We start from the raw sequence: 26,513 nt of genomic DNA, 5'->3' as shown, positions 1-26,513 counted from the left end.
ATGAGGAGTTTTTACTGGGCAGAACCATAAAGACACTCACAGCTGGATCTTACAGCAGCGTTCAGGACTGAACTCACCAGTGAGAGGCCGTGGGATAGTTTGTGTTTTTGGAGGATTCTTCTTCTGTGTTATTTTGTATCTGAGTTTTACTTTGACAAAGGCAAAATTTCGACAAATATGTGTGATCTATCATCCCAAAGTATAATGAAAATAAATGAGTTCTTGATGTTTTGTGTTCTCTGTGTGCTGTAAACTTCTGCTGGGTTCTTCACTGGGAATGGTGAGCTGATTGCCTCTTTAGCTTTTCTGTTTACAGCAAACACTTTTCCTTTTCTCCACTTTATTGTTTCAACTTTCCATCGTTATAACCTGTGGTCCAACCAGGAGTCCCAACCAGAGTGGGGCGGTTGGGCTGTGTAAGAGCATTTCTCTGTGACACAGACTCATGCAGGTTGCACAGATCTGAAGGAAAGCAGCTGCAGAACCCAGTTTTCCAGGTGGAGGCTGTGCACAGCTCAGTTATCTGATCTATACACCTACTGGAGCTGCAGCTAAACACGTGTTTACTGTGCGTTTAGCCTCATGAGGCTCAGTTTGTTGGTTTCTTGACATTCCACCCAGAAGTAAAGCTCGGCTGAGCTGCATGAACAATCAATGAATGAAACACTGAACCGGAAGTCCAGCAGGAAGAATTCCAAACGTGGAAATAGTTCATTACCTGCGCGTGAAATTGTCTGGTAATGTGATCCATAAAACAGGAGCTACCAGAGCTGCTTCCTCCCTGAAAACCGTCTCTCTCCCCCCGAGAAGGAAACAGGATGTGAAACTGAAACGATGGGGAATGACGCCCCCTGGTAGAATCTAAAATAACACAGCTGCATTCAAGAGTGCGAGTCAGAATCAGAAATCAGCCTGCTGTGTCTCCGGGCGGTGTGACGTACGTGTGACGGTAGGTCCTCGCTTCCGCCTTGTGAGACGTTCAGGAACGCTCAGATGTGACAGAAACTACATCTCTGCTTCTCATTTCCTGAACTCACAGCAACAGATGAGCGCGGCAGTTCGGCACTAGACAACAGACGGTTTGATCCGGTAAGCAGAGGTTCCGGTCCAGGTGAGAAGGATGGTTGAGCCCATAATCGGCTGCGTGTTTGAGGACATCCAGTATGACGACATCCAAGTTGAGGCAGTAAGTTCACTTTTCCAGCGGGTCGGGTGGTTCCGGGTCGGGGTTAGGGCAGCTGAGCTCTGCTGGGAGGACAGGCTGAGAGCGAGTGTGTTGGTACCGTCCGGAAGGCCTGGACAGAACCACGAAGCATGTCGTTACTATTTGAGCTTTCAGAACCAGCTGCTGGTAAACGTTTAACGTCGTTTCTGTAGAGATGAAGTGGACGAGCTCCTATCTGTTCTGGTTCTGAGGCTGTGGGCCAGCTCCTCCTCTCTGTGTTCTGGTTCTGATGCTGTGGGTCAGCTCCTCCTCTCTGTGTTCTGGTTCTGAGGCTGTGGGCCAGCTCCTCCTCTCTGTGTTCTGGTTCTGATGCTGTGGGTCAGCTCCTCCTAACTGTGTTCTGGTTCTGAGGTTGTGGGCCAGCTCCTCCTAACTGTGTTCTGGTTCTGAGGCTGTGGGCCAGCTCCTCCTCTCTGTGTTCTGGTTCTGAGGCTGTGGGTCAGCTCCTCCTCTCTGTGTTCTGGTTCTGAGGCTGTGGGCCAGCTCCTCCTAACTGTGTTCTGGTTCTGATGCTGTGGGTCAGCTCCTCCTAACTGTGTTCTGGTTCTGAGGCTGTGGGTCAGCTCCTCCTCTCTGTGTTCTGGTTCTGATGCTGTGGGTCAGCTCCTCCTCTCTGTGTTCTGGTTCTGAGGCTGTGGGCCAGCTCCTCCTCTCTGTGTTCTGGTTCTGATGCTGTGGGTCAGCTCCTCCTAACTGTGTTCTGGTTCTGATGCTGTGGGCCAGCTCCTCCTCTCTGTGTTCTGGTTCTGATGCTGTGGGTCAGCTCCTCCTAACTGTGTTCTGGTTCTGATGCTGTGGGCCAGCTCCTCCTAACTGTGTTCTGGTTCTGAGGCTGTGGGCCAGCTCCTCCTAACTGTGTTCTGGTTCTGATGCTGTGGGTCAGCTCCTCCTAACTGTGTTCTGGTTCTGATGCTGTGGGCCAGCTCCTCCTCTCTGTGTTCTGGTTCTGATGCTGTGGGCCAGCTCCTCCTAACTGTGTTCTGGTTCTGAGGCTGTGGGCCAGCTCCTCCTAACTGTGTTCTGGTTCTGATGCTGTGGGTCAGCTCCTCCTCTCTGTGTTCTGGTTCTGAGGCTGTGGGTCAGCTCCTCCTAACTGTGTTCTGGTTCTGATGCTGTGAGTCAGCTCCTCCTAACTGTGTTCTGGTTCTGAGGCTGTGGGCCAGCTCCTCCTAACTGTGTTCTGGTTCTGATGCTGTGGGCCAGCTCCTCCTAACTGTGTTCTGGTTCTGATGCTGTGGGTCAGCTCCTCCTAACTGTGTTCTGGTTCTGATGCTGTGGGCCAGCTCCTCCTAACTGTGTTCTGGTTCTGATGCTGTGGGCCAGCTCCTCCTAACTGTGTTCTGGTTCTGATGCTGTGGGCCAGCTCCTCCTAACTGTGTTCTGGTTCTGATGCTGTGGGCCAGCTCCTCCTCTCTGTGTTCTGGTTCTGAGGCTGTGGGCCAGCTCCTCCTCTCTGTGTTCTGGTTCTGATGCTGTGGGTCAGCTCCTCCTAACTGTGTTCTGTGTGCAGGCCGTTGGCAGAGGAACCTTCGGGGTAGTCTTCAAAGCGGTGTGGAAAGGAAAGGATGTGGCCATCAAAACCATTGAGAGCGAGAACGAGAGGAACGCCTTCCTGGTGGAGGTAAGTTGTTATGTAAAATCATCATCTGAACCTGTACTGCAGTCTGTTCCATCACATGGAGTCTTAGAGTAGATAGAAGAACTTTAACGGAGCAATATGTAAGATTGGATTCCAAGCTCACCCTTCCCCTAACGACGCTCTCGCAGGGTGCAGGTTGATGAACCTGAAACCCACAATGATGATACTAACCCCAGTTCAGCAAATGTGGCCTACGTGTACGGAAGCGAATCTTGACCAGAATTCAAATTAAAATGCATTTGCAGAAATGCTTTTTCATTTTAACAATGTGGCTGCATTATTGGACTCATAAATGAAATTAGTAATCAATCATCCTATTTGCATTTGCATTTTCTTCTTCAAGAGTGCACATTATTGCTTTTTCGTTTTCATGGTCTGCCCACAAACTACTGCCCATGAGTCGAAAAGGAAAAAGTATTCTGAGCGGCGCAGCAGAGTGATGTCAGCTTTTCTTCAGCTCCCTGCCGAGCTACCCATCTTGTTCGGTAGGGGGCGCTGTGCACATCTGCATTGCATTACATTGCAAATGTGCCGGGAAACTGATTGAATTGCCGGGTCATTAGAGGACGCATCATAGATCATGGCGCTCCCTCAAATTGTGCAAACACTGTTAGAATTAGCTGAGCAGGTATAATCTAATAATATATCTGGGTCTGTGGTGGTTCTGTAGCAAACTTTCGTTGTGGTGTTCATCACTGTGGTGGTCATTAGCTGACAGTCATTGTGGTGGTCATTAGCTGACAGTCATTGTGGTGGTCATTAGCTGACAGTCATTGTGGTGGTCATTAGCTGACAGTCATTGTGGTGGTCATTAGCTGACAGTCATTGTGGTGGTCATTAGCTGACAGTCGTTGTGGTGGTCATTAGCTGACAGTCGTTGTGGTGGTCATTAGCTGACAGTCCTTGTGGTGGTCATTAGCTGACAGTCATTGTGGTGGTCATTAGCTGACAGTCGTTGTGGTGGTCATTAGCTGACAGTCATTGTGGTGGTCATTAGCTGACAGTCATTGTGGTGGTCATTAGCTGACAGTCATTGTGGTGGTCATTAGCTGACAGTCGTTGTGGTGGTCATTAGCTGACAGTCGTTGTGGTGGTCATTAGCTGACAGTCGTTGTGGTGGTCATTAGCTGACAGTCGTTGTGGTGGTCATTAGCTGACAGTCATTGTGGTGGTCATTAGCTGACAGTCGTTGTGGTGGTCATTAGCTGACAGTCGTTGTGGTGGTCATTAGCTGACAGTCCTTGTGGTGGTCATTAGCTGACAGTCGTTGTGGTGGTCATTAGCTGACAGTCGTTGTGGTGGTCATTAGCTGACAGTCCTTGTGGTCATTAGCTGACAGTCGTTGTGGTGGTTATTAGCTGACAGTCGTTGTGGTGGTCATTAGCTGACAGTCGTTGTGGTGGTCATTAGCTGACAGTCGTTGTGGTGGTCATTAGCTGACAGTCCTTGTGGTCATTAGCTGACAGTCGTTGTGGTGGTCATTAGCTGACAGTCCTTGTGGTCATTAGCTGACAGTCGTTGTGGTGGTCATTAGCTGACAGTCCTTGTGGTCATTAGCTGACAGTCGTTGTGGTGGTCATTAGCTGACAGTCGTTGTGGTGGTCATTAGCTGACAGTCGTTGTGGTGGTCATTAGCTGACAGTCGTTGTGGTGGTCATTAGCTGACAGTCATTGTGGTGGTCATTAGCTGACAGTCGTTGTGGTGGTCATTAGCTGACAGTTGTTGTGGTGGTCATTAGCTGACAGTCGTTGTGGTGGTCATTAGCTGACAGTCCTTGTGGTCATTAGCTGACAGTCATTGTGGTGGTCATTAGCTGACAGTCGTTGTGGTGGTCATTAGCTGACAGTCCTTGTGGTCATTAGCTGACAGTCGTTGTGGTGGTCATTAGCTGACAGTCGTTGTGGTGGTCATTAGCTGGCAGTCGTTGGGGTGGTCATTAGCTGACAGTCGTTGTGGTGGTCATTAGCTGACAGTCATTGTGGTGGTCATTAGCTGACAGTCCTTGTGGTGGTCATTAGCTGACAGTCGTTGTGGTGGTCATTAGCTGACAGTCGTTGTGGTGGTCATTAGCTGACAGTCATTGTGGTGGTCATTAGCTGACAGTCGTTGTGGTGGTCATTTGCTGACAGTCGTTGTGGTGGTCATTAGCTGACAGTCGTTGTGGTGGTTATTAGCTGACAGTCGTTGTGGTGGTCATTAGCTGACAGTCCTTGTGGTCATTAGCTGACAGTCGTTGTGGTGGTCATTAGCTGACAGTCGTTGTGGTGGTCATTAGCTGACAGTCGTTGGGGTGGTCATTAGCTGACAGTCGTTGTGGTGGTCATTAGCTGACAGTCGTTGTGGTGGTCATTAGCTGACAGTCCTTGTGGTCATTAGCTGACAGTCGTTGTGGTGGTCATTAGCTGACAGTCGTTGTGGTGGTCATTAGCTGACAGTCGTTGTGGTGGTCATTAGCTGACAGTCGTTGGGGTGGTCATTAGCTGACAGTCCTTGTGGTGGTCATTAGCTGACAGTCGTTGTGGTGGTCATTAGCTGACAGTCATTGTGGTGGTCATTAGCTGACAGTCGTTGTGGTGGTTATTAGCTGACAGTCGTTGTGGTGGTCATTAGCTGACAGTCCTTGTGGTCATTAGCTGACAGTCGTTGTGGTGGTCATTAGCTGACAGTCGTTGTGGTGGTCATTAGCTGACAGTCGTTGGGGTGGTCATTAGCTGACAGTCCTTGTGGTGGTCATTAGCTGACAGTCCTTGTGGTGGTCATTAGTTGACAGTCGTTGTGGTGGTCATTAGCTGACAGTCATTGTGGTGGTCATTAGCTGACAGTCGTTGTGGTGGTCATTAGCTGACAGTCATTGTGGTGGTCATTAGCTGACAGTCATTGTGGTGGTCATTAGCTGACAGTCCTTGTGGTCATTAGCTGACAGTCGTTGTGGTGGTCATTAGCTGACAGTCCTTGTGGTGGTCATTAGCTGACAGTCGTTGTGGTGGTCATTAGCTGACAGTCGTTGTGGTGGTCATTAGCTGACAGTCGTTGTGGTGGTCATTAGCTGACAGTCATTGTGGTGGTCATTAGCTGACAGTCGTTGTGGTGGTCATTTGCTGACAGTCGTTGTGGTGGTCATTAGCTGACAGTCGTTGTGGTGGTTATTAGCTGACAGTCGTTGTGGTGGTCATTAGCTGACAGTCCTTGTGGTCATTAGCTGACAGTCGTTGTGGTGGTCATTAGCTGACAGTCGTTGTGGTGGTCATTAGCTGACAGTCGTTGGGGTGGTCATTAGCTGACAGTCGTTGTGGTGGTCATTAGCTGACAGTCGTTGTGGTGGTCATTAGCTGACAGTCCTTGTGGTCATTAGCTGACAGTCGTTGTGGTGGTCATTAGCTGACAGTCGTTGTGGTGGTCATTAGCTGACAGTCGTTGGGGTGGTCATTAGCTGACAGTCCTTGTGGTGGTCATTAGCTGACAGTCCTTGTGGTGGTCATTAGCTGACAGTCGTTGTGGTGGTCATTAGCTGACAGTCATTGTGGTGGTCATTAGCTGACAGTCGTTGTGGTGGTTATTAGCTGACAGTCGTTGTGGTGGTCATTAGCTGACAGTCCTTGTGGTCATTAGCTGACAGTCGTTGTGGTGGTCATTAGCTGACAGTCGTTGTGGTGGTCATTAGCTGACAGTCGTTGGGGTGGTCATTAGCTGACAGTCCTTGTGGTGGTCATTAGCTGACAGTCCTTGTGGTGGTCATTAGCTGACAGTCGTTGTGGTGGTCATTAGCTGACAGTCATTGTGGTGGTCATTAGCTGACAGTCGTTGTGGTGGTCATTAGCTGACAGTCATTGTGGTGGTCATTAGCTGACAGTCATTGTGGTGGTCATTAGCTGACAGTCGTTGTGGTGGTCATTAGCTGACAGTCATTGTGGTGGTCATTAGCTGACAGTCGTTGTGGTGGTCATTAGCTGACAGTCATTGTGGTGGTCATTAGCTGACAGTCATTGTGGTGGTCATTAGCTGACAGTCCTTGTGGTCATTAGCTGACAGTCGTTGTGGTGGTCATTAGCTGACAGTCATTGTGGTGGTCATTAGCTGACAGTCATTGTGGTGGTCATTAGCTGACAGTCCTTGTGGTCATTAGCTGACAGTCGTTGTGGTGGTCATTAGCTGACAGTCGTTGGGGTGGTCATTAGCTGACAGTCCTTGTGGTGGTCATTAGCTGACAGTCCTTGTGGTGGTCATTAGCTGACAGTCGTTGTGGTGGTCATTAGCTGACAGTCGTTGTGGTGGTCATTAGCTGACAGTCGTTGTGGTGGTTATTAGCTGACAGTCGTTGTGGTGGTCATTAGCTGACAGTCATTGTGGTGGTCATTAGCTGACAGTCGTTGTGGTGGTCATTAGCTGACAGTCATTGTGGTGGTCATTAGCTGACAGTCGTTGTGGTGGTCATTAGCTGACAGTCCTTGTGGTCATTAGCTGACAGTCATTGTGGTGGTCATTAGCTGACAGTCGTTGTGGTGGTCATTAGCTGACAGTCATTGTGGTGGTCATTAGCTGACAGTCATTGTGGTGGTCATTAGCTGACAGTCCTTGTGGTCATTAGCTGACAGTCGTTGTGGTGGTCATTAGCTGACAGTCATTGTGGTGGTCATTAGCTGACAGTCATTGTGGTGGTCATTAGCTGACAGTCCTTGTGGTCATTAGCTGACAGTCGTTGTGGTGGTCATTAGCTGACAGTCGTTGGGGTGGTCATTAGCTGACAGTCCTTGTGGTGGTCATTAGCTGACAGTCCTTGTGGTGGTCATTAGCTGACAGTCGTTGTGGTGGTCATTAGCTGACAGTCGTTGTGGTGGTCATTAGCTGACAGTCGTTGTGGTGGTTATTAGCTGACAGTCGTTGTGGTGGTCATTAGCTGACAGTCATTGTGGTGGTCATTAGCTGACAGTCCTTGTGGTGGTCATTAGCTGACAGTCCTTGTGGTGGTCATTAGCTGACAGTCGTTGTGGTGGTCATTAGCTGACAGTCGTTGTGGTGGTCATTAGCTGACAGTCCTTGTGGTGGTCATTAGCTGACAGTCGTTGGGGTGGTCATTAGCTGACAGTCGTTGTGGTGGTCATTAGCTGACAGTCGTTGTGGTGGTCATTAGCTGACAGTCGTTGTGGTGGTTATTAGCTGACAGTCGTTGTGGTGGTCATTAGCTGACAGTCGTTGTGGTCATTAGCTGACAGTCATTGTGGTGGTCATTAGCTGACAGTCGTTGTGGTGGTCATTAGCTGACAGTCCTTGTGGTGGTCTTTGCTGTGGTGGTCCTGTAGCTGACGGTCACCACAGCGATGACCATTGCCATGTGTAATTCATAGACGATTGATGGTAGTTGTCACTGTGGTGGTGATGTAGTTGACGGTCATTTTGATGGTCGTCGCTGTGGTGGTAGTGTAATTGGCAGTCGTTATAATGGTCGTGTAGTCGACTGTTGTGGTGGTTGAAGTTGACAGTCGTCGTGGTGGTTGTTGCTATGGTGTGGTCGTTGTGGAGGTCACGTAGTTGACAGTCATTTTGGTGGTCGTGTAGTTGATGGTCGTTGAGGCGTTCATGTAGTCGACAGTCGCTGTGGTGGACGTGTTGCCGACAGTTGTAGTGGTACAGTGGTCACGTAGGTGACATGTTCTGGTGTGATGGTTATGTAGCTGTGTATTTTATATTTTACAAATGTAAAATTTTACTGATGTAAAACGTATTCTTCTTTGTTCATACTTAATAAACCAGATCCATCCTGTGTGGTTGTTTATTAAAATGTTTGTTTTGTTTGTTTGTCTGTTTTTCTTTGTTTATATTTGTTGGTGTCCAGCTTCGCCAGCTCTCTCGGGTCAGCCATCCCAACATTGTTAAGCTGTACGGCTCATGTAAAGACCCAGTGAGTAACACTTCTTCAGTTTCAAACTGCATATTTTCTCTTTTCAAATATTTTGTGACTAATTTTCAGTTACGAGGCTGTTCAAATCTGTTTGAAAGTGTAAAGTCTTTCAGTGAGTTGGTGCATTTATTACAGCCACACTGTCAGTGTAGCTCCAGCATGTGAAGTTTTTTATAATAGCATGCACTTATAAGAGAACTAGAATGGATGAACATGGCATCTTTATTGTTAAGAAAATGAAACTTTGATAAATAAATCAAGCCATTTAAGGAACATGTGTTGGTTATTCAGTAACGATACTTAACATACCAAGGCATAGCACATAAAATACACCATAAATGAAAAAAAGAAAAGTGTGCGCTCAGGGCTTTCGTGCATTTCCAAAAGTGGACCTTCTCTCAGTTAACCTACTGATGGAAAATTTTAAGCAGGGTTGAGACATGGCTTTCATCCATAAGGTCACTGTGAGCGTTCATAATGGCCAAATGTGTCTCTCCTGCGTCACGGTATTGCACAACCAGGTTTTCAGCCTGCACAAGGCTGACAAAGATCACTCGGATGCTGCGATAGATATGGACAGGGCCAGACAGCGCTTAATGAGCTTCTCCACCTCTGACAGCATGGAGCGGGTTTGAGGCTTCAAGGTTTGCAGGATGGACACAACATCCTGGATGGTGCTAACTTCTCGTCCCCTATACACTCCTTACAGTAGCCTATGCCTAGGCTACTGTATGGAGTCAGGCAGGCTGCATATCATATCAAAAGCATAGATCTATGCATTAATTATATGAAAGAGATAAATGTAAGTTAGACAAATTTTAAATTCAGATTCTTTATTCTTTTTAAAGGGTAATGCAGTGGGTCGGGAGCGGATGGGAGGGGGTGCAGCTGCACCCCTAGTTCGACGTCTATGCTGTTATCTTATTTTTCTGCTGTTTTGGAGCAGTCCTCAATGACTTCCTGTATCCCTTTCTTTTTTTTAATGTTTAGCAGCTAATTGAAGTCAATGATGATTCGGGGTGTACTACTGGGGAAGGACCTCACTTTCCTTGTGAGAATAATACTCTCCACACAGAAGTTAATGTTGTCTGTCACACACTCAGTCATGGCATTGATATCGTCTCTATTGGGGCTGAAACGAATAATTGAACATTAACTCTTTAATTCAGGTTTAATCAAGTGACATTAACTCTTTAATTCAGGTTTAATCAGGTAACATTAACTGGTTAAAACGGGTTTAATCAGGTAACATTAACTCTTTAACTCAGGTTTAATCAAGGAACATTAACTCTTTAATTCAGGTTTAATCAGGTAACATTAACTGTTTAAAACGGGTTTAATCAAGTGACATTAACTCTTTAATTCAGGTTTAATCAGGTAACATTAACTGTTTAAAACGGGTTTAATCAGGTAACATTAACTGTTTAACTCAGGTTTAATCAAGTGACATTAACTCTTTAACTCAGGTTTAATCAAGGAACATTAACTGTTTAAAACGGGTTTAATCAGGTAACATTAACTGTTTAACTCAGGTTTAATCAAGTGACATTAACTCTTTAACTCAGGTTTAATCAAGGAACATTAACTCTTTAATTCAGGTTTAATCAGGTAACATTAACTGTTTAAAACGGGTTTAATCAAGGAACTTTAACTCTTCAACTCAGGTTTAATCAAGGAACATTAACTCATTAACTGAGTTTAATCGGGGAACATGACCATAGGCTCACAGCCAGATGTGTGTGTTTAACACAGCAGCATCTCTGGCTAAGATGAGGTCATTAATTGGCCTGATCTCACCTGTCTGTGGTCAGCTGGGGGCTGGAAGCTGTACGGTAACCGAGGATGAGTTTGGTGTATTTGTCAGCATCATACCTCTGTGTTCTAACCCTAACCTGCTTTGTGTTGCCAGGTGTGTCTGGTCATGGAATACGCAGAATGTGGTTCGCTATATAATCGTAAGTTTCTGATGGGAGAAGTCCGTCACTATGTTGTAATAATGTGAGACGAGGGTTCAGCTCATCCTGTAAACAGTGTTTTTGTCCCACCGTGTGTGTTCTTAAGGCCACAGGAATGACTGATTGTTGCCTCTGTCTTTGTGCTGCAGTCCTGCACAGCGCTGACCCACCGCCCGACTACACCGCGGCGCATGCCATGAGCTGGTGTCTGCAGTGCGCTCAGGGAGTTGCTTATCTTCATGCCATGAAGCCCAAAGCTCTGATCCACAGAGACCTCAAACCACCAAAGTAAGACTGTCACATGATGCATTTGTTCATCCATCACTGTGTCAGAAGAAATACTTCCTTGATGAACACTGAGTTCACTCTGACTTTGTGTGCAGTTTTGTGTTGCTCTGCTCGTTTGCTACTGACTGTAACTTCTGTGGGATTAACTGAGACTTCCTGTTTGACATCATCAGGTTGACTTTAGGTGAAAATGAAATGTTGTCCACATTCATAATGACCTTGATGTTAATCTTTTCCTCCAGCACCATCACTGCAAAGCTCTGCTCATTTTCCCAACCTCTCATCAAAAGATTTCATGAAGTAAAACTGGTTAAAGAAAAACGGTCATCTGCAAATCCTTTAAACCTGCTATTTATTTTAAATAGTTAAAGAACAACTAATTACTCACTTAAACTAAGAAATCATGTTTTTTTAAACATATCAGCTCATTTGGAATTTAGAGTTGAGACTGGAGAAACAAAAATCGGGTGGAAGTAATGAGTTTAATTGTCAGTGAAATGATGACGACACAAACGGAGCATCAGAGTCTGACCTTAAGTAAGGACTAAGGAAATAATAATAAATATGATTTATTGTTCAGGTTCAGAGAAATCACACACAGACTCAGGAACACCTCTGAGAACAATCATAGGTGAACACAGTTCATTTCTGCATCCACACAGGAAGGAAAAACTCCACTAGAAGAAAAATCTGAACTCCTCAGTTCAAACATGGTGCAGCATGGTCCAACATGACTGAACCCTGCTGGTTTCTTCAGAACAAGGCTCGGGTTCAGAGAAGATGTTAGGAGTCGGAGCAGATGTCAATGAAATTGTGATGAAATAATAATGAAACAAACGTTTATTTGTCTCAGCGTCTTATTGGTCGTCTTTTTCCTATTTAAATGCATGGCTAGAAGGATTTGCAGGTCTTTGTGTCTAAGACCTGGTTCTGTTCTAGTCTGCTCCTGGTGGGCCGTGGGACCGTGTTGAAGATCTGTGACTTTGGGACAGCCTGCGATATTCAGACCTACATGACCAACAACAAGGGCAGTGCAGCCTGGATGGCCCCGGAGGTGTTTGAAGGTGAGTCTGGTTGCATGTCTGTGTTCATCTTTAAATTAAATCACAGCAGAACTGGACTCTGCCTTCAGCTTTCAGAGATTCAGCTTCATCTGACCTGTACAGAGTAGCATCTCTGATGACTGAGAGCTGGCTCATCATCCTGAATGTGGCTGAAGGTTGAGCAACCTGAGCAGCTCTCTGAGCAGCTCTCTGAGCAGCCCTCTGAGCAGCTCTATGAGCAGCTCTATGAGCAGCTCTCTGAGCAGCTCTATGAGCAGCTCTATGAGCAGCTCTGTGAGCAGCTCTCTGAGCAGCTCTCTGAGCAGCCCTCTGAGCAGCTCTATGAGCAGCTCTATGAGCAGCTCTCTGAGCAGCTCTCTGAGCAGCTCTATGAGCAGCTCTATGAGCAGCTCTGTGAGCAGCTCTCTGAGCAGCTCTATGAGCAGCTCTCTGAGCAGCTCTATGAGCAGCTCTGTGAGCAGCTCTCTGAGCAGCTCTCTGAGCAGCTCTATGAGCAGCTCTCTGAGCAGCTCTATGAGCAGCTCTATGAGCAGCTCTCTGAGCAGCTCTATGAGCAGCTCTATGAGCAGCTCTATGAGCAGCTCTCTGAGCAGCTCTCTGAGCAGCTCTCTGAGCAGCTCTATGAGCAGCTCTCTGAGCAGCTCTCTGAGCAGCTCTATGAGCAGCTCTATGAGCAGCTCTCTGAGCAGCTCTCTGAGCAGCTCTCTGAGCAGCTCTCTGAGCAGCTCTATGAGCAGCTCTCTGAGCAGCTCTCTGAGCAGCTCTATGAGCAGCTCTCTGAGCAGCTCTCTGAGCAGCTCTGTGAGCAGCTCTGTGAGCAGCTCTGTGAGCAGCTCTCTGAGCAGCTCTATGAGCAGCTCTCTGAGCAGCTCTCTGAGCAGCTCTATGAGCAGCTCTCTGAGCAGCTCTATGAGCAGCTCTCTGAGCAGCTCTCTGAGCAGCTCTATGAGCAGCTCTCTGAGCAGCTCTCTAAGCAGCTCTATGAGCAGCTCTCTAAGCAGCTCTCTGAGCAGCTCTATGAGCAGCTCTCTGAGCAGCTCTCTAAGCAGCTCTATGAGCAGCTCTCTGAGCAGCTCTATGAGCAGCTCTATGAGCAGCTCTCTGAGCAGCTCTATGAGCAGCTCTCTGAGCAGCTCTCTGAGCAGCTCTATGAGCAGCTCTCTAAGCAGCTCTATGAGCAGCTCTCTGAGCAGCTCTCTGAGCAGCTCTATGAGCAGCTCTATGAGCAGCTCTCTGAGCAGCTCTCTGAGCAGCTCTATGAGCAGCTCTATGAGCAGCTCTATGAGCAGCTCTATGAGCAGCTCTCTGAGCAGCTCTCTGAGCAGCTCTCTGAGCGGCTCTATGAGCAGCTCTCTGAGCAGCTTCCACATGGCCGCTGGTCACACAGAAAAGTCTTAGTGTGAACTCTGACTCCTCAGATATAACAAGAACCAGCAGGTACCTGGTTCCATCAGGTCAGAGCCACCAGATATTTAGTTCCTGGAGGTCAGAACCTTCAGGTAATTGGTTTCTTCAGGTCAGCACCAGTACCTTCCATCTGATGCTGCGTTTTTATTCAGGGAGCAGCTACAGTGAGAAGTGTGACGTGTTCAGCTGGGGCATCATCCTGTGGGAGGTCATCACCCGAAAGAAGCCCTTTGATGAGATCGGTGGCTCTGCGTTCTGCATCATGTGGGCCGTGCACAGAGGTGAGTGACACCTGGACACTTGCACTGCAGTGGTTTCTGGGAACAATTTCAGCTTTCAATTGTCTGTTTTTTTAACTGTTGATTCTGGTATTTCTGCAGTTTTGGTGTTTTAGACCAGTCTGATTCTATGGACCATAAAATTCTCATCTTGAACATGTCGTTGGAATCAAATTTCTGACTTGGTTCAGAAGTTTTTCTGTGGCGAATGCTCTTCCAAAACAGAAGCCCTCACCTGTAGAGTGCTTCAGAGTGCTCCTCTGTTAAACCACCATGTTTAACAGAGGAGCTGCTATGCTTTGGATCTCGGTTCCTGTTGGTCTCCACACTTTCTTCTTGCCATCACTCTGATACAGGTCCATCTTGGTCTGGTCTGTCCAGAACACCTTTTTTCAGAACTCTGCAGCTCCTTTAAGAACTTTTTGGTAAACTGTAATGTGTCCATCCTGTTTTTGTGGCTAACTAGTGTTTAGCATGTAGCAGTGTTGCCTTCATGAAGTCTTCTGACAAAGACACACCTGCCTCTGAAGACTGGTTCTGATCTGTTGGATGGGCCTTTGAGGATTTTTCTTTACCACAGTGGGGATCCTACGGTCTTCCTTGGCCTACCATTCCCTTTGTGATCACAGAGCTCCCCAGTGCATTCTTTATTCTTAATGATCTTCCAGACAACTGATTTTGGTAATGTTAAAGTTTGACCAATGTCTCTGATGGTTTATTATAGTTTTTCAGCCTCATCATTTATTTTTATTTTTATTTTTTAAATATAGGAAAGAAATGTTTAAGTCAAGTCTGATGTTGCCTTGCACAAAAGAATGATCCCAGTCTTTTCCACACAATTAAACTTACCGTTTGTTACCATAATTCTGCGCTGTTTTTCTGTATCGGTATCAAGAAAGACTAATCATTAAAAATATTGCATTGTATGGGGAGGCAAAAAAAAATGTGGTTCAGGGCATCTCTAGAAAAATCTGGGAATAATTCTAAAATAGATCAGTGCAGCCACTAAAACTAGATTTTATCAGTGAGACTTATTCCCAAGATGAAACCATCTCTCCCCTCAAAGGAGCTGAAAAAGTCCTTCAGAGTTTCCTCATCTGGTTCTTGGACCGCTGTGATTCTTGTATTTGGGCATAGAGAGTTCTGTTGGTCCAAACTGAGCAGCTCCCCTTTAACTGGGATTAAAAAGCCTGATCACATAACTCTGTTCTTGTCTTCCCTTATATTGGCTCCCAGTCCGTTTTCAGATTGATTTTCAGATTTTATTGCTCATTTTAAGGTTTTAAATGGACCGGCACCATCCTGCCTGTCTGAGTTGCTCTATATTCACACCCCAGTAAGAGCTCTGAGGTCAACGAAGATGCTCTGAGACATCCCCAAAACTAACTGAAAACAGCGAGATGATGGTGGATCAATCTCTGGAACGGTTTACGTCTCCACATCTGTACAACTCAGTCATTAATCTTAAGGACCTTTGACCTCAGATAGTTGGGACCTTTGAGCTCAAAGCCTTAGAACCTTTGACCTCAGAACGTCGGGGCCACTTGACCTCAGAGCGTTGGGACCTTTGACCTCAGAGCGTTGGGACCTTTGACCTCAGATAGTTGGGACCTTTGACCTCAGAGCGTTGGGTTAAGTCTAAACAACACAGAACTCTCTGAATGAATGCTGATTCTTATGTTGATCCGGTCCATTTGGATCGTCCGGCAGACATGATCCTGACAGGCTGTTCTCTGACACGTAGGAACCCGTCCTCCTCTGATCAGAGACCTTCCAGAACCCATCGAGACTCTGATGACCCGCTGCTGGGACAAAGAGCCCAGCCGCAGGCCCTCCATGAGCGAGGTCCAGGACACCATGAGCCACCTGATGAAGGTACAGTACATTCATGGAACAGCTTTACCTTAGTCTGAGAGAGTGTGTGTGGACCGGGCAGCAGGCAGAACCTCAGAGCAAATCCTCAGAGGATATCAGCACCGGGTTAGAACAAATAGCAAAGCAGACAACCGGGACATCTGAGGACACCGAGGCTGTGCTGTCTGACCTGCCCACTGTAGTTTTGACCGGTGTCTCTTTCAGGATATTCTGCTATCAGCTGTTCTTTCGTACAAACATCCAGGAGGTTTCCGGATGGCGAACTCCTCCACGCTTATTACTGTGCATGTTAAAAACGATGTAGAGTTCTGCTCAGGTGCACAAACCTGACCAAACTGAAGCATAAGAAAAAGTAGAAAAATAAAGTCTTCCTCTTTAGCTGGCAGCTGGACCACAAGGTAAACTCCCCTGCTCTTTATGTACTGTCCAGCAGAGGGAATTCTAAGCATCAACACTTTAAACACCAAAACCTAAAGAGGTAATGAGAATGAACCCAACGGATCCTCACACATGGGAATCAAACATCTGTTCTACCCGACATTGGGTCTCTAGCATAAGGGTGGACTGTCTGATGTTCCCTGAACGCCTCACATACAGCCTGCTGATAATATAGATGATTGCTCATCCAGAAAACACATGCACTCAGACACAGATTCCTGATTGATTCGTGACCAATCAGTCAAAGTCTGACAGAAACATGTCATCTGATATAATCCAACTGACTCGTATGAAATCTGAATAAAAGTTTAGGAAAGAGGAGGAAAGATTCCTCAGTCTGTTTATTCCAACAACCTGCTTGTTTTCTTCTTCTGTGTCTGAAGAACAGAAGCAGCAGGTCATCTGAAGGTGCCACATATCGTTATCGCTCAGCAGTGTTGAAGCTTCACATCATTAATGTTCCTGTTTTCAGTGTGCACAGCAGCTCAGACAGATAAACTGTCTGAGCTGCAGCTTCCTGCCTGTAAATCCCTGAAACTTTCTGAACCTCTCACCCCAACTCCTCCCCTCTAATTTGTCTTGGAAATAAATAAAGTATGCTTTCATTTCAGTACTTCCCTGGCTCTGATGAGCCCCTCAGTCTTCCCCACCAGTCTTCATCCAGCAGAAGTGGCTCCTCATCAGCCACCAGCACAGGTAACAGTCAGAGACCAAAGATGTGTAATCTCTGTGGAACCTCTGAATCAGGCTGTGCGTTGGTGTTTGTGGCTCTGTAGGCTCGTGCACTGACTGCAACAACTACAGTAACCGTAGCGACGACTCCGAACTCAGAAATTCGGCCGGCAGAGAGGAAACCCTGAAGAGCTTTGAGGCTCGCTTCCCATTACAGTTCAAGCCCATGAAGGTAATGCAGAGAGTTTACATGAGGTTAGAAACAATGTGAATATTGCTTTCATTCATTCATTCAAACTTTTAATTAACCAGGAATAAAAACTCTTGAGATCTCTTTTCCAGGGGTGTCCTAGCCAAGAAAGGCCTACAACACAGACATTCTACACTAAAAGTAATTCACATTTAAGTATAACCATAGAAAAACTTCAATTAAAACTTCAGAACATTTAATAATCACAGTCAGAAAGGAGCAGGATGGTCAATCAGAGCATTTACAGTCAGACATATCAGTTTCTATCAGGTTTAAATTGAGTTTAAATCAGTATAATGAGGTCGGCTCCTTCAGATTCTACTGGTTCTGCAAAGGGTTTCTGAGCAGAGGGAGCAGCAGGTTTAAAGGCCTTTTCCAAACTCAGATAAATTGAATAATTCTCGTTGAAGGCTGTAGACATGTCTACATGTTGTTCCATAAGACTTAAGCACTGGAAAGACACAGTTCCTTCAAAATATAAACATATATTGCACCATTGTAAGGACCCGGTGTCCTGGTGCGCCGGCATCTTGTATGAAGCACTCCAACTCTGCAATATAATGTTCGAAGGCAAATGGAATATCAGGAATAGCTCCTATATATTGCGCATGAGCAGAAACGGTTGAATATGTGACTGAATCTAATCGTAACGACAGCTTGGCAACTTAATCAAGAGTTTAAAACTGGACATGTTAGACTTAGATGAGTCTTACATTCTTTTGACGCACACCAGTCTAAACAAACAGGACTGACACCATCAGCTCAAGCTTCTGAAAGCTTCCTGCCACAAGGTTGGTAAGGAAAAAATTACAGCAGCCCAAGTTTCAGTCATGTAATTGCACAAGGAATGCTGGCAACAAGGACTTTTCTACAATAACTTCCTGATGTTTCCTCTCCCAGGCTGCTGCTCTGCGCTCTGGGCCATCCAGGACATCCAGCGTGGATTCTCAGCCAGGCTACTCTCTAAGCCACACCCACTCCAGTAGCTCTGCGACCGCCTGCAGCCAATCAGAGCTGAGGACAACCCTGAGTCCTACAGGTGAGGGGCTCACAGAAACGCAATATAATGTTCAGAACAGATATATTCAGAACATTTTAAAGCCAGAGCCACGTAAAAAGAATAATTATAAGCACGAGTATGAAATGAATATAATACAAAGTCTACAGTTTACATGAAATTGGTCAAAGATATAGTTGGTTTTGCTGTGTTGTGTAAGTTCCTAACTGATGTGGTCTGTGTTTGGTTTGGAGTCTGTCCTGTTTCATGAATTTGAAATTTCTCCAAGTCTTCCTCCAATGTCCTTATGCTCAGAACAAAATATAATGTCCTTCTCTTTAAACTTAATTTTTTTAGTCAGTTTTTGTTGTACATCAGTCCAACACATGGTATACCTACACTGATCAAATGGATGACAAATAGTTTTAATATGCAGCTCACGGAAAGAACAATGGTTCATGTGAAGCTTAAACCTCTCTAGTATCTTTTCAACTGGGTATATGTTATGTGAGGTTTTAAAAGAAATTGTCTAATTTGGTTCCAATGAATTTCTTCATGAAAAGAAGACCAACAGGAAACATTGTAAATTGTTCTTTGGTGATATACAGACTGATTCTCTCCACCACCAAGGGGTGATATACGGCCTGATACTCTCCACCACCAAGGGGTGATATACGGCCTGATTCTCTCCACCACCAAGGGGTGATATACGGCCTGATTCTCTCCACCACCAAGGGGTGATATACGGCCTGATACTCTCCACCACCAAGGGGTGATATACGGCCTAATACTCCCCCCCACCAAGGGGTGATATACGGCCTGATATTCTCCACCACCAAGGGGTGATATACGGCCTGATACTCCCCACCACCAAGGGGTGATATACGGCCTAATACTCCCCCCCACCAAGGGGTGATATACGGCCTGATATTCTCCACCACCAAGGGGTGATATACGGCCTGATACTCCCCACCACCAAGGGGTGATATACGGCCTAATACTCCCCCCCACCAAGGGGTGATATACGGCCTGATATTCTCCACCACCAAGGGGTGATATACGGCCTGATACTCCCCACCACCAAGGGGTGATATACGGACTGATACTCCCCACCACCAAGGGGTGATATACGGACTGATATTCTCCACCACCAAGGGGTGATATACGGCCTGATACTCTCCACCACCAAGGGGTGATATACGGACTGATACTCCCCACCACCAAGGGGTGATATACGGCCCGATATTCTCCACCACCAAGGGGTGATATACGGCCCGATACTCCCCACCACCAAGGGGTGATATACGGCCCGATACTCCCCACCACCAAGGGGTGATATACGGCCCGATATTCTCCACCACCAAGGGGTGATATACGGCCCGATACTCCCCACCACCAAGGGGTGATATACGGCCTAATACTCTCCACCACCAAGGGGTGATATACGGCCTGATACTCTCCACCACCAAGGGGTGATATACAGACTGATACTCCCCACCACCAAGGGGTGATATACGGACTGATACTCCCCACCACCAAGGGGTGATATACGGCCTGATACTCTCCACCACCAAGGGGTGATATACAGACTGATACTCTCCACCACCAAGGGGTGATATACGGCCTGATATTCTCCACCACCAAGGGGTGATATACGGCCTGATACTCCCCACCACCAAGGGGTGATATACAGACTGATACTCTCCACCACCAAGGGGTGATATACAGACTGATACTCCCCACCACCAAGGGGTGATATACGGCCTGATACTCCCCACCACCAAGGGGTGATATACAGACTGATACTCTCCACCACCAAGGGGTGATATACAGACTGATACTCCCCACCACCAAGGGGTGATATACGGCCCGATACTCTCCACCACCAAGGGGTGATATACAGACTGATACTCCCCACCACCAAGGGGTGATATACGGCCTGATATTCTCCACCACCAAGGGGTGATATACAGACTGATACTCTCCACCACCAAGGGGTGATATACAGACTGATACTCCCCACCACCAAGGGGTGATATACGGCCTGATACTCTCCACCACCAAGGGGTGATATACGGCCTGATACTCCCCACCACCAAGGGGTGATATACGGCCTGATATTCTCCACCACCAAGGGGTGATATACGGCCTGATACTCCCCACCACCAAGGGGTGATATACGGCCTGATACTCCCCACCACCAAGGGGTGATATACGGCCTGATACTCTCCACCACCAAGGGGTGATATACAGACTGATACTCCCCACCACCAAGGGGTGATATACGGCCTGATATTCTCCACCACCAAGGGGTGATATACGGCCTGATACTCCCCACCACCAAGGGGTGATATACGGACTGATACTCCCCACCACCAAGGGGTGATATACGGCCTGATACTCTCCACCACCAAGGGGTGATATACAGACTGATACTCCCCACCACCAAGGGGTGATATACGGCCTGATATTCTCCACCACCAAGGGGTGATATACGGCCTAATACTCCCCACCACCAAGGGGTGATATACGGCCTGATATTCTCCACCACCAAGGGGTGATATACGGCCTGATACTCCCCACCACCAAGGGGTGATATACGGACTGATACTCCCCACCACCAAGGGGTGATATACGGCCTGATACTCTCCACCACCAAGGGGTGATATACAGACTGATACTCTCCACCACCAAGGGGTGATATACGGCCTGATACTCCCCACCACCAAGGGGTGATATACGGCCTGATATTCTCCACCACCAAGGGGTGATATACGGCCTAATACTCCCCACCACCAAGGGGTGATATACGGCCTGATATTCTCCACCACCAAGGGGTGATATACGGCCTGATACTCCCCACCACCAAGGGGTGATATACAGACTGATACTCTCCACCACCAAGGGGTGATATACGGCCTAATACTCTCCACCACCAAGGGGTGATATACGGCCTGATATTCTCCACCACCAAGGGGTGATATACAGACTGATACTCTCCACCACCAAGGGGTGATATACGGCCTGATACTCCCCACCACCAAGGGGTGATATACGGCCTAATACTCTCCACCACCAAGGGGTGATATACGGCCTGATACTCCCCACCACCAAGGGGTGATATACGGCCCGATACTCCCCACCACCAAGGGGTGATATACGGCCCGATACTCTCCACCACCAAGGGGTGATATACGGCCCGATACTCCCCACCACCAAGGGGTGATATACGGCCCGATACTCCCCACCACCAAGGGGTGATATACGGCCCGATACTCTCCACCACCAAGGGGTGATATACGGCCCGATACTCTCCACCACCAAGGGGTGATATACGGCCTGATACTCCCCACCACCAAGGGGTAATATACGGCCCGATGCTCTCCACCACCAAGGGGTGATATACGGCCCGATATTCTCCACCACCAAGGGGTGATATACGGCCCGATACTCTCCACCACCAAGGGGTGATATACGGCCCGATATTCTCCACCACCAAGGGGTGATATACGGCCCGATACTCTCCACCACCAAGGGGTGATATACGGCCCGATACTCTCCACCACCAAGGGGTGATATACGGCCCGATATTCTCCACCACCAAGGGGTGATATACGGCCCGATACTCCCCACCACCAAGGGGTGATATACGGCCCGATACTCCCCACCACCAAGGGGTGATATACGGCCCGATATTCTCCACCACCAAGGGGTGATATACGGCCCGATACTCTCCACCACCAAGGGGTGATATACGGCCTGATACTCCCCACCACCAAGGGGTGATATACGGCCCGATACTCCCCACCACCAAGGGGTGATATACGGCCTAATACTCCCCACCACCAAGGGGTGAGACTCTCTACCAGGGGACAATAAATCTTTGAGGGTTAAATTTGTATCTCGTCTTTTACACTTTGTGTGTGTCTTTGTGTGTATGTTCAGCTACCAATGGATTAGACCTGGTTCCACCTGCCTATCAGAAGCTGGATCACCAGCTACAGGTGAGTTAATGAAAAGGATGTAGCTTTGGTGCAAACTGGACCTACAAATGTGATAGGACATTAATCAGTGTTTATACATATGTTGGTGTTCTGTATAAAGAGCAGGAAGTATCAGAATTTCAGGTTCTGTTAGTTTAGAGCTTCCCTGAACTTTAAACACAGCACAGATTATAAACGGTTTTGATAAATGGTTAATTCTGTTCTGCTGTGGAGTTGGTTCTGGTATCAAAGTGCTCCAATTTACTGTTCTGCTGTGGTTTTTTTGTTCAGCCACTGGCTCCCTGTCCAAACTCCAGAGAGTCCATGGCTGTATTCGAGCAGCACATCCAGATGGCACAGGAATACTTGAGGGTTCAGTCAGAGATGGCTGACCTGCTGTGTAGAAAGTAAGTCACCAGTTACCATGAAAATGCTGCCTCTGAGCATGTTGAATTCAAGCTAATAAGAATCCAATTTAATAAAATGCATTAAATTCAAAATTAGTCCAATTCTTACAGGAAAAAAACAAGTAGCTAAAAGTAGCTTAGCTAAGGAAACCAACAGACTGAATTGAAACTTCTATGATTCAATCCCACGTCCTTAGAGTGCACAAGGCAACTGGTCCCCCAGCAGTCTTGGCCTATAGCAGCATAGCTATGGGATGTTTGAGGGTCACCTGAGAGAGTGTCTGCTTCCTGAAGCCAAACTGGCAGCTGGTTCCACAGAGAGGGGCCTGATAACTGAAGGCTCTGCCTCCCATTCTGCTTTTAGGGGCCTGATAACTGAAGGCTCTGCCTCCCATTCTGCTTTTAGGGGCCTGATAACTGAAGGCTCTGCCTCCCATTCTGCTTTTAGGGGCCTGATAACTGAAGGCTCTGCCTCCCATTCTGCTTTTAGGGGCCTGATAACTGAAGGCTCTGCCTCCCATTCTGCTTTTAGGGGCCTGATAACTGAAGGCTCTGCCTCCCATTCTGCTTTTAGGGGCCTGATAACTGAAGGCTCTGCCTCCCATTCTGCTTTTAGGGGCCTGATAACTGAAGGCTCTGCCTCCCATTCTGCTTTTAGGGGCCTGATAACTGAAGGCTCTGCCTCCCATTCTGCTTTTAGGGGCCTGATAACTGAAGGCTCTGCCTCCCATTCTGCTTTTAGAAACTCTGGGAACCACAAGGAAACCTGCAGCCTGAGAGCAAAGTGCTCTGTTGGGGAAATATCCAACTGTGAGATCTTTAAGATGTGATGGAGCTCGGTCATTAAGAGCTTTATATGTGAGGAGAAGAATCTTAGATTCTATTCTGAATTTAACAGGGAGCCAATGAAGAGAATCTGTGGGAAAGCCCAATAATAAAGAATTACAGTAGTTCAGTCCTGAAGGAACAGATACATGGAGCAGTTTCTCTGCTCTGAGACAGGATGTTCCTGATTTTAATGATATTACGAAGGTGAAAGAAGGCAGAAACCAGTTTTATATGGAGTCAGAGGACAGATCCTGGTCAGAAATAACTCCAAGGTTCCTCACTGTAGAACTAGAAGCCAAAGAAATACCATCTAGAGTAACTATATAACAGGACAATTTCTCCCTGAAGCGCTCAGGTCCAAAGAGAACAACTTCAGTTTTGTCTGAATTTAGAAGCAGAAAGTTCTGAGTCATCCAGGTCTTTATGTCTTTAAGACAGGCTTGTAGTCTGACCAACCTATTGGTTTAATAAATGAGTGCAGCTGAGTATCATACGCAATCACCAATAAACAAACACATCACCCTCAGTACCATGAAATCACCAGCCCTAAGCAGGTTCTTACAGGTAAATCAAAGCTTCAGTTGTAAAGAATCAAACTAAACAAGTTAATGTTCTGGGTCTTTGTTGAATAAAATGTCTCAGAACTGATGAACTTGTGGTGTAGTGGGTTAAGCAGATGCCCCATATACAGAGGCTATAGTCCTTGCTTTGTGTCATTCCCCTTCTCGGCTTCTCTGACTTTAGTGAAAGGATTAGTTTGAACAGTTGGGTCCACTGACGTGTTGATGGTACCGGATGCTTTCTACTTTTTTTTTTTTTTTCAGACAGGAGCTCATGTGTGAGCTGGAACAGGAGCAGAGGGAGCAACAAGCGTCATCTCGCCTCATCCAGGAGCACAGTAAGCTGCTGGAGGACAACAGCAGCCTGTCGGTGTACTGCCAGGGCCTCCGGAGCAAGCTGAGCCTCATCAAGAGTCAGAACCAGCAGCACAGCTAGGACCCAGCACTGTTGGCTTTACTTTATCCTCCTGTGGATCCAAGCAGCTCCAGCAGTCCAGAATGTCATTATTCTTAGAAAACAGCACACATCACTACAAAACCCGAACCTAGATAATTCAGAATCAGACCGTTTGTTTGGTACCAGACTGTTCAGTTCATGTTAAAACAACAAACCACTCTGAGAATGTGACAATGTAACCAGGGAACTGTGTGTGTGTTGTAGTCAGAGTTGCTGTGTTGTAGCAGCCGGTCCAAATGTGCATGTGCGAGTGTGTGTGAGTTACACAGTGAGCCATCTTCCAGGTTTTCCTCCTCTGAATAAACCCACATCCACCTGACCAAACATGTGAAATATTAAGTTCATATATAAGCCGTGATTGGTCCACTGTGTGGTGGGGTTAGGGTTAGGTCCAGTATGTGATTGGACTTCTTAGTGGGCTGAAGCTGATAAAAGCTGCACGTGTTCAAGGTTGCACCCTACTGGAGGAAAACTCTGGAAAAAGGCTTTGAATGAGCATTTAGTTTTACTCAATTACTGCGCTAAAGTGCAAAACTGAGGTACATTTCACTTCAATACTTCTTATTTTCACTGATGTCACAGGCATGCTGAGGATTTGGACTCCACTAAAGTTATCAGATACATGTAAAGGAGCTGATGAAATATGGTCAGAGATTAAATCCTCCACAGAAGTGGAGCTGAAACACTCTGCTGATTAATCAAAGATTTATTAGATACTGTTTTTTTATAATTGTTTAAATAATTTTTTATGTAAAGATTCTTCTAACTTGACTGCTATACCTTAAATATGTGATTTTTGTCTTTATTTCACTTTATACAACTTTAATGTACAGGTTTGGACAATACAAACATTATGAAGCTTTTCCACCAGTTTCTGAATAATTCAACTCATACAAATGTCAATATGATTCTGTTTCTCTTTCATCAGTTACAGCAGTTAATACTTTTATATAATTTGTATTACTAAGCATGTAAATATGATATAATGAGTGGACGTTTGTCAGCAGGACTTTTTTGTATTTTAAGTACTTTTAACCCATTATACTTACAATGTATATACTTTCAGTTTGAGATGGAATGCACATTTTCTTTAAAAAAAAAGTTTATAAGACCAACCTGAATGCTTTCACTGACTGCACCCTAACTCTAGGTTGAACCTGCTCTTTCTCCTTTGCTCAGAGAATATCATCCTGATGGCTGTCATTTGGACCTTAACCATCAGGCCAGCAGCAGTCGCTGTTCGTTCTAATGTCAGTTTGTCTGAGACAGAAACCATGAAATTACTAGAAAAGTGTTCAGTGTTTTGTCTGTTTTGCCACCCCTCATCCACTGATTGGTTGCAATGAAGTTTTATTCATGGGTCTGATGAAGAATGATTTAGTGATAGTGTGTCAGCACACAGGAAAACACCCAGAGTAGGAAAGTAAAGTGGAATGTAACTTACATTCCTGCATGTTAGTGAATTAATTGATCATTGAAGAGAAGATTTCACATTGTTGCTACATGTCCACTTCTTCTATTGTAAAATGTGTGACATCCTTTTCATTCTCTGCCTTTTGGAACTATTTTCACTTCTAAGTTTAGATGATGACACCAAGCTTGTCTAAAGATGTTACACGACCCAAAAATATTATCAAAACTTCTCTTTGATCCAATCCCCGTCCTGAGCTGCACGATGCGACTGTGGAGAGAAAAAACTCCCTTTAACTGGAAGAAACCTGCATCAGAACCAGAACCAGGAAGGGTCCATCTGCCTGGACCAGCTGGGGCTGAGAGGACAGGAAAGAGGGGACAACAAGCAGCGTAACACCAGGCCAGAGACACCTGCTGAGAGAGAGAAACACAAGTTAATGACAGCAATGATGTCATCTGTACATGGAGGGAGGAGAGGTGCATCATGGGAGCTCCCCCAGCAGGCTGGGCCTATAGCAGCAGAACTATGGGATGTTTCAGGCTCACCTGAACCATCCCTAACTATAAGCTTTATCAGAAAGGAAGGTTTCAGCCTGATCTTAAAGGTAGAGAGGGTGTCTGCTTCCTGAAGCCAAACTGGCAGCTGGTTCCACAGAGAGGGGCCTGATAACTGAAGGCTCTGCCTCCCATTCTGCTTTTAGGGGCCTGATAACTGAAGGCTCTGCCTCCCGTTCTGCTTTTAGGGGCCTGATAACTGAAGGCTCTGCCTCCCATTCTGCTTTTAGGGGCCTGATAACTGAAGGCTCTGCCTCCCATTCTGCTTTTAGGGGCCTGATAACTGAAGGCTCTGCCTCCCATTCTGCTTTTAGGGGCCTGATAA

The 26,513-nt window shown here is 46.6% G+C and overlaps 2 protein-coding genes across 4 annotated transcripts; both read left to right on the top strand.

Moving 5' to 3' along the window:
* The first annotated feature begins 976 nt into the window (after positions 1 to 976).
* Positions 977 to 25,335, top strand: LOC140270245 (mitogen-activated protein kinase kinase kinase 7-like). Of its 3 annotated transcripts, none has more exons than XM_072365360.1 (14): positions 977 to 1,186; positions 2,736 to 2,846; positions 8,696 to 8,761; positions 10,671 to 10,716; positions 10,866 to 11,004; positions 11,944 to 12,068; positions 13,628 to 13,756; positions 15,498 to 15,628; positions 16,678 to 16,762; positions 16,843 to 16,970; positions 17,889 to 18,027; positions 21,931 to 21,989; positions 22,260 to 22,375; positions 24,028 to 25,335. In XM_072365360.1, the coding sequence occupies exons 1-14, from the start codon at positions 1,121 to 1,123 to the stop codon at positions 24,197 to 24,199; spliced, it is 1,512 nt and encodes a 503-aa protein (XP_072221461.1). In that variant the 5' UTR covers positions 977 to 1,120; the 3' UTR covers positions 24,200 to 25,335. The 3 variants fall into 3 exon arrangements, with proteins under 3 accessions (XP_072221461.1, XP_072221462.1, XP_072221463.1); XM_072365362.1 differs by lacking the exon at positions 977 to 1,186 and adding an exon at positions 1,221 to 1,351; XM_072365361.1 differs by lacking the exon at positions 8,696 to 8,761.
* LOC140270658 (uncharacterized) lies at positions 12,212 to 13,466 on the top strand. The gene is made up of 2 exons (XM_072365855.1): positions 12,212 to 12,597; positions 12,650 to 13,466. The coding sequence occupies exons 1-2, from the start codon at positions 12,212 to 12,214 to the stop codon at positions 13,464 to 13,466; spliced, it is 1,203 nt and encodes a 400-aa protein (XP_072221956.1).
* Positions 25,336 to 26,513: the final 1,178 nt, after the last annotated feature.

The sequence above is a fragment of the Leuresthes tenuis genome, unplaced genomic scaffold, assembly GCF_036924035.1.
Source record: "Leuresthes tenuis unplaced genomic scaffold, fLeuTen1.0.hap1 SCAF_15, whole genome shotgun sequence".
Taxonomy (NCBI): domain Eukaryota; kingdom Metazoa; phylum Chordata; class Actinopteri; order Atheriniformes; family Atherinopsidae; genus Leuresthes; species Leuresthes tenuis.
This window is presented reverse-complemented; position numbering and strand designations above follow the sequence as displayed.

Excerpts from the sequence above, each read along its gene's own strand:
- LOC140270658 (XM_072365855.1), top strand. The coding sequence starts at position 12,212 with ATGTGGCTGAAGGTTGAGCAACCTGAGCAGCTCTCTGAGCAGCTCTCT. Across the intron at positions 12,598-12,649 it reads CTCTATGAGCAGCTCTATGA|CTCTCTGAGCAGCTCTCTGA; the intron begins GCAGCTCTCTGA and ends CTCTATGAGCAG.
- LOC140270245 (XM_072365360.1), top strand. The coding sequence starts at position 1,121 with ATGGTTGAGCCCATAATCGGCTGCGTGTTTGAGGACATCCAGTATGAC. Across the intron at positions 1,187-2,735 it reads ACGACATCCAAGTTGAGGCA|GCCGTTGGCAGAGGAACCTT; the intron begins GTAAGTTCACTT and ends TTCTGTGTGCAG. Across the intron at positions 22,376-24,027 it reads GCTGACCTGCTGTGTAGAAA|ACAGGAGCTCATGTGTGAGC; the intron begins GTAAGTCACCAG and ends TTTTTTTTTCAG.